Raw genomic sequence first — 7,879 nt, 5'->3', positions numbered from 1 at the left:
TTTCAGATTGCGCCAAGATTGCGCATAAATTTTCAAGATTATATGTCCGAGATATATATATATTTTTTTTGACAGATAAATATATCAAACCGACCCGTTTGACAGATAAATATATGCGCAATCTGAGATTGCGCATCGTCTATTGCTACGGTGATACGTAGTTTTTCACCCACACTACGGCACCTCAACCAAAACAGCCATTGAAATTCACACGCATACATCAACAAAGGATCGAATCCCCTCCTGTAATTTCGTTTTCATTTTTCACAGCACGGCTGTCAAATTGTTCGGGATAGGCCCACCTGTTTAATAAACCCAAGTCAAGGTGGAATATATAATGAGGTGTAGTTATAGCGCTTTTGGCGATCCCCTCCTGGGCACCGATTTTGACAGATGGTTTTCCGCTTGTATATGTATTGATGGATTGTTTACGTTTTGCATGGTCAATATTTGGTGGAGATCAATTTGGGTGAATTTTAGTTTATTAGAACACAGCCCGTGATTTAAAATGGAAATTTTCCTTCGAGAACTAGAAGCGTTCGCCAAACGCGGAAAACTAACTGTCAGTTTTTTCGTTGATTCTTCTTCCACCTAGCTGTCAAAACGGGCTTATAACTGTCGTGATCTGGCCAAGCACTTTTTACTTTTACTTATTTTTATAGAGACTTTGAGGTCTAGCTCATTCGCCTCTTCTGGCCAAGCAACCATCCTTTAAAGCAACCTTTCGGATTCAAGAAATTAAGGAACACACGGTGTCATGCTCTTCCGTTGATTAATCCAACACGACTGACGTTTATTCGCATTTCCTGTCATCTCGAATGATCTTTCACGCTCGTCCTATCTCTCTCTATCTATCACTTCCTTGTCTATCCTAAACCCTACAATCTACTTCTTCCGTACTCTCAACAGTGCAATAAATTCAAAAATGTATCTTAAGTAATAAAACATTTTAATAATAACTATCACTGCTTATATTTAATTGAGTTTGAAAAAAATTAATATGTATAAGGAAAGAAATTGTGGCACCTAATACATCTCCATGTCGTCCCACCAAGCAGGTTTACAACGATTTCTCTGTGGTCTTGATGAGGCAGCGGATGTACTTGTTGCGTTAGGGGCCTGAGTATCATTATCTGTCGCTTCATTGTGATTGTTTACATTACTGGGGTATAACTTGAAATCTTGTATATTCCTAGCAAATTGATTCCCGTTTTCACCACGAACAACAATCTTTGCTCCTTCTCTTGTTAAAACAGTAAAGGTCTCTTCAGAGAATAATCGATCAGTTTTAGTCCTTTGGGGTACAGCTACTACCACTTATCTCCTACGTTTATACTGCTTTCCTTCGCGCCTCGTCTATCGTCAGCATATTTTTTGCTAAATAATTTAGCATGTGCATCGTCTTCTTTATGTCCATTCTATCTACACCGGTTTTTCTCTCCCACAAACCAGGAAACGTCCCTCTATAACGCCATCCGACAAGAAGCTCAAATGGAGTCGCGTTTAACCTAGAGTGATGTTTACGCGTATTATGTATCTGTACGTATTCCTGAAGCGCTTCATTCCAATTCTTTTTTTTCTACTTTCGCCGCTGAAACTGCCTTTATTATTCCCTGGTTCTGACGTTCGACGGCCCCGTTAGATTGTGCACTTACGGAATCGACTTATGTATTTTAACTCCTTTTTGTTCCCAAAACTCTATGAATTCTTTGCTTTGAATGGTGGCCCATCATCGCTTTGAATCACACTAGGTAATCCCCATTGCTTAAATATATTACAAAGCGCTATATTAGTTGACTTGGCATCAGTGGATTTCAAATGTACGACATGTAAGAATCTAGAGTAGGTATCTACACAGACCAAGAAATGTTCCGAACCACATCCTTGTAAAGATAAAAAATCGATTTTTAATTTCTCCCATGGCCCGTCTGGAAGCTCTCGACTGGATAAAGGAACAGGAGGATTTTCTTCTGGAAATTGCTAGACAAGTAGCACAATTACTGACGAATTCTTGGGCCTCTTTAGACATATTGGGCCACCAGAAATGTTCGCGTAAAATTCTTTTAGTAGCTCCACATCCAACATGTCCTTCGTGAGATGTTTCGATTGCCCTTTTCCGGAGATATTTAGGTAATACAATCAAGTTGTTTTTGAAAACTAGAGCATCAAGACTTCTCAATTGTTTTTCAAGACATTCGTACCTTCTTAGATGACGAGGCCAATGACCTGTTTGAATTGCCAAACGCACTTCAGCTAACTCCTTGTCTTGTTCTGAAGCCAGTTGGATTTCTGACCATGTCATACTCATGTTAAATGCATCAACCGTGTAAAATATGTGCTTATCATCGTTTTCATCGAAAGGTTCATCCGCTTGACAATTGCTAATCAATCGTGAAACAACGTCTGCAATATTCTGATCACCAGGAACACATCGGGTTTCAAAGTTAATGGTTGTAACCGCAGAGCCCACGACTCGGCACGAGTAATAGATCTTTTTCCGGATCGATATTGTCCGCCGAAGATAAACATATTCGCAACCGAGTCGGTCCAAACGGTAAAGTTAATGCTCGTTAAGTAGTATTTGAACCGTTCAACTGACCATACTATGGCTAACGCCTCTTTTTGGGTATGAGGGTATCGTTGTTCTGTTACCGTCAATGATTTGGAAATACATGCTATTACACGAGGTACACCTGCAGAATTGAATTGGGCAAGAACTGCTCCGAGACCGAATGGTGACGCATCCACGAATAATTCTGTTCTGTCCTTGTGATCAAAATAACCCAATTTGTCGATTGAATTAATAGCTGCGTTCTTTATATCAATGAACTCAAATTCTTCTAATTCAGTCCAATAAAATGATGATGTATTTGCAAGCGCTCTTAAATGTTTAGTTCTCTCTGCTCTATGAAGAGTGAATCTTTCGAGGAAATTAATGAGGCCTAAGAAGCTCTTTACTTCTGATAATGTTTCTGGCCGTCGAAACCCATCAATGGCTTTTCTCTTGTCTTCGTCGACTCGCCACCCATCGTGAGAAAGTAAGAAACCTAAGAATTTAACCGTTTGTTTACCGAAAACGCATTTACTGGAGTTTAATAATACATTGTGTTTCTGTAGACGTGAAAGTGTATAGCGAAGATTATCGTCGTGTTCTTCCTTCGTATTGCCGAATACAAGGATATCATCAAGATAGTTTACCGTTCCGGGGCAATCTGCAAGTACAACTGTCTGTAGTATTTCTTGAAAGATATCAGGAGCATTGCATAATCCAAAGGGTAATCGAATGAAGCGGTAAGTATTGTTACCTGAGAAAAAATTGGTTAAATGTCTGCATGATTCATCTAGCACAATATGGTAGAATGCATTAGTCAGATCTATAGTAGAGAACCAACTAGCTCCATTAAGTTTTGATAGGATTTCTTCCAACGTAGGCATTCTAAATGGGGTCCTCATACTACATTTGTTCGGGCCCCGTAAATCGACTACCAAACGAATGTCTTGTTTACCTTTCGGAACAACTAACAGCGATGAGCAAAAAGTTTTATCCATGCCGCTAGTCACCTTTTCAATTATATTAGATGATAGAAGGTTTTCAAGTCGATTTTCAACTTCGGTTATGAATGCGGGGGGAATATTTGTATATACCTTTCTAGATGGTGGCAAGCTTTTATCATAAAAAGCATAACTGGAGGTACATTGAATTTTGAAAATGTTTCAACACACCTACAGCATTTACATCTCCCGACTCTATTTTGTGTCCTGCCCTATGAGAGCCTACAATGGGAACGCTTAAGCCAAGCTGTAACACACTATATCTTGTCGCAGTCGAACGCCCTAAAAGTGGTTTTGCTCCTGGTATGACATAAAATTTTTCGATTGCGGAAGGCCGATCAAGGGAAATAAACAGTTCAGCGAGGAATGTAGCGATAACTGAAATAGGTTTACTTGTAGCATATGCCCTCAACGGTTTATCCGTGCCGTTTTTCAATTCATAAATTGGATGAGAAATGGTATCACTCATTATTTGATCGAAAATATTATCACCGATAGTATTCACTTCGGCCCCAGAATCTATCAAAACTTAACCTCAACACCCGCTACTATACATGTAATTGATCCTGCGCTTTCTATTCCCTTGAAATCCAAGGAACACATCACGTACGAATCTAACCCGCACATTGATACCTTTGTTGGGCTGACGAAAATATTTGGCTCCGATAGCTTACTTGAGCTAGTTGATATTGAATAATTGCTCGTACGCATGTTGATATTATAAACTGCTGGAATTAGTTGAAGAGTTGTCTAAAATGATACAAACTGCCGATTAATGTCTAATTCAAATCCATCAAGTGAAAAGTTTATTAATTTCTTCTGTGCATAACTACTATGTCATTAATTCATTTCTTTGATCAAAACTTACAGCTTCCTCTTCTTGGTCGTTGGACGCAACTGCTGCAATTTTCCTAATTTTAGAAGCGGGCGAACCATCTTGATCTCTACCGGTTTCACGTTTAACACGAGATGACGTACATGCTCTTTGAATATGCCCTTTAGCTCGGCACAAATGGCAAAACTTCGCAATGGCAAAACAGTGATCCGGTTGATGACCTGTGCTCGTACAACGCCAGCACTGTTTAGATGAAGACAAAACGGGTCCACTCATGCGTGAATATCCTCCGCGGCTACGCGGAAAATATCCTCTGCCTCTGTAGCCGAATGTTGATGTTCGAATCTCTCCTCGGCTCGAACCCGGAACACCATACGACACCGCCAATACATTTGAAGCTTCTTCCGTAGGATACTTCTTGCTAAAATTTTCCTCTGCTTGTTGTTCAATCTCGACCGTACGCACACGGTCCAATAACTCTTGTAAAGAGTTCCCTTTACGGGCAGCTTTTCGGGCTACTTCGCGGACTTTACGGTTTCTGGCATGGTTCTGTAAAACATCTGCTACAGTCTCGACAAGTTGGTCATGAACATAACCGCAAAGTTTGGCAATAGTTGACACACGACGCACATATTTTAGGTCAGATTCGTCCTTATTCTGCGGCAACGATCGAAGTTTCTGCCGCTGGAATAGCAAATAATCCCTTGAACCAAAATACTCCTCAAGGCGATAAATTGCATTGGAATATGGCTGGGTAAGGGCATCAGGCCCGCCTTTATTAGATGTGTTGTCCAAGATGTCAAGCAATTTTGAGCCTGCTTTCATTTTAAAAATGTTTGCCTTCGTCGACTCTTCCTTTATGCCTGCTAATGCCATACCCGATTCGAGGATCTCACGCCATCTATTGAAGGAAATTTTGCCAATTTCCTCCTCTCCGTCTAAGGCTTTGCATTCCCCAACTTGTAGCGAAGAAAATGAAAGCGAGGGAAATGCTGAAGCTTCCTCTATTCCTGGTTTGAACGAACACACACTATGCTCGTCGTCATCCTCCACCATCCACCCGGAATCCCGCAAGTTTCTTGGCATGATTGTAACTTTATAAATGTTATCTCCGTAGTTTAATTGACAAGCCGTAATTAAACAATATGCAAGTAGATTAACAACGCGACTTTTGTGTAATCAGGAACCTTTGTTCAGTTAACACGTTGATTCACGTTTCCGCCATTTCATCGCGTCGCTTGTCATTACTCACACCAACAAGTGTGATCTCCCTTCAAAAACGGTGGAAACTGCTGAACCGGTTCGCTGATGATAAACTTAACCCTTACCACCGTGTGTAACATGAACGTGGGCTAACCCTACACATTGTAACGATCATCATTATTTGATTATTTATTATTATAATTATAAACTGAAGTATTACTTATTTTTGTTGTATATATACTACATATATATATATATATATATATATATATATATATATATATATATATATATATATATATATATATATATATATATATAATATATATATATATATATATATATATATTATTTTTTTATTAATTCCTATTGAAATGTGTCTTAATATTTACGATTGCATCAATCCTATTGAAGGATATGCTTTAACACTTATAACACTGTTGCATCGATTTTCGTTGAAATGTGCATTAATGTGGTCTATTCCATCGATCCTCACGAAGGATTGCTTCGATACGTATACTGTCACACTTTTTTTTTAATTTTTTTTTAATTTGCATCGATTCTTGTTGGAATGTGCTTTAATGTGGTCTATTGCATCGATCCTCATGGAGGATGTGCCTTAACATTTAATTACATTTTTTTTTGTGCAACATCAATTCCTGGTGGAATGTGCTTTAATGTGGTCTATTGCATCGGTCCTCTTGAAGGATATGCCTTAACTCTTCATCTCCGTTTATTAATATTATTATTATTATTATTATTATTATTATTATTACTATTATTATTTTTATTTTTTTTTACATCGATTCCTGGTGGAATGTGCTTTAATGTGGTCTATTACATCGATCCTCTTGGAGGATGTGCCTTAACATTTAATTTCTTTTTTTTTTGTGTAACATCAATTCCTGGTGGAATGTGCTTTAATGTGGTCTATTGCATCGATCCTCTTGGAGGGTGTGCCTTAACATTCAATTTCATTTTTTTATTACATCGATTCCTGGTGGAATGTGCTTTAATATGGTCTATTGCATCAGTCCTCTTGAAGGATGTGCCTCAACATTTAATTTCCATTTTTTTTTTGTTACATCGATTACTGGTGGATTGTGCTTTCATGTGGTCTATAGCATCAATTCATACAAGTATGAACGTTTTATAAGTAAGATTTTGCGTCAGCACTATAAGGCACTGAGTAGGAAAATTATTATGTAAATGCCTTTATTAATTTAATTTTTAAAATTATGCATGTTATAATTATTAATAATAAGTTAACTTATTGATTGATTTATTTATTTATAAATTTATTATTTAACTCATTTTATTTTATTTTGTTTTATTTTACATATCGTTTTATTTATTTTATTTCTTATAAACATTTTAAGAAATAATTTATTATTTTATTTATGAAGTATTATTTATTATTTTGGTTTTATTTGTTCATTGTTCCTAATTTATGTCTTGTTTTACTATGATAGTAAATACTACTTGTATTTAATGCTCATTAATCACTTACAACGTGTTCCTCAAGTATCTTTTTTTATTTTTTTTTTATTTTTTTTTGTAACAGACCCCTTCAGGAACGTCTAAATCGTTTATATTGTTCAACACTTGCTAGTGTGCGTATCTTCTTCATTGATATAAACTATGTCACTGACACATACGCACCCGTTCATCCATATTCTCACTTGTTTTGGAAAATACGCAATACCCACAATAACCGACCAAATCCTTATATTTACCATGCGTAGATTCGTCCAACTGCGCCATTGTCGTGATCTGGCCAAGCAACCATCCTTTAAAGCAACCTTTCGGATTCAAGAAATTAAGGAACACACGGTGTCATGCTCTTCCGTTGATTAATCCAACACGACTGACGTTTATTCGCATTTCCCGTCATCTCGAATGATCTTTCACGCTCGTCCTATCTCTCTCTATCTATCACTTCCTTGTCTATCCTAAACCCTACAATAACTTGACCTGATATCTTTACGGTCCTTGCAGTGTGCATCAATTTTTGTCTCGAAGGCGTCAGTTTTTGACAGTGCGCATCAATTTTTGTCTCGAAGGCACCAATTTTTGTCTCATGGTCACCAATTTTTATTTATTTATTTATTTATTTATTTCATATATATAACCGACGGATCATCATGTCTAATCGGCAACCTTATAATTAAATTAAGGAGCATATAAATAAACATCTAGTTATAAGCAAACATTACATGTGACGTAGACGCAATTTCTCCTTGAACGTGGAAGTAGACATACTAAAATCGAACAAATCTAACACTTCAT

General features: G+C 37.4%; 1 protein-coding gene across 1 annotated transcript; it reads right to left on the bottom strand.

Moving 5' to 3' along the window:
- Window positions 1-4,074: 4,074 nt before the first annotated feature.
- LOC121601912 lies at window positions 4,075-7,578 on the bottom strand. The gene is made up of 3 exons (XM_041930720.1): window positions 7,327-7,578; window positions 4,421-5,745; window positions 4,075-4,302 (listed from the first exon to the last, which is right to left on the bottom strand). Exons 2-3 carry the CDS (start codon window positions 5,471-5,473, stop codon window positions 4,075-4,077), a joined length of 1,281 nt encoding a protein of 426 aa, XP_041786654.1. The 5' UTR covers window positions 5,474-5,745; window positions 7,327-7,578.
- Window positions 7,579-7,879: the final 301 nt, after the last annotated feature.

The sequence above is a fragment of the Anopheles merus genome, unplaced genomic scaffold (genome assembly GCF_017562075.2).
Source record: "Anopheles merus strain MAF unplaced genomic scaffold, AmerM5.1 LNR4000222, whole genome shotgun sequence".
NCBI lineage: Eukaryota > Metazoa > Arthropoda > Insecta > Diptera > Culicidae > Anopheles > Anopheles merus.
The sequence above is the reverse complement of the archived record's forward strand: the minus strand, read 5'-3'. Positions and strand labels throughout refer to the sequence as shown.

Excerpts from the sequence above, each read along its gene's own strand:
- LOC121601912 (XM_041930720.1), bottom strand. The coding sequence starts at position 5,473 with ATGCCAAGAAACTTGCGGGATTCCGGGTGGATGGTGGAGGATGACGAC. Across the intron at positions 4,303-4,420 it reads ACGACCAAGAAGAGGAAGCT|ACAACTCTTCAACTAATTCC; the intron begins GTAAGTTTTGAT and ends GTATCATTTTAG.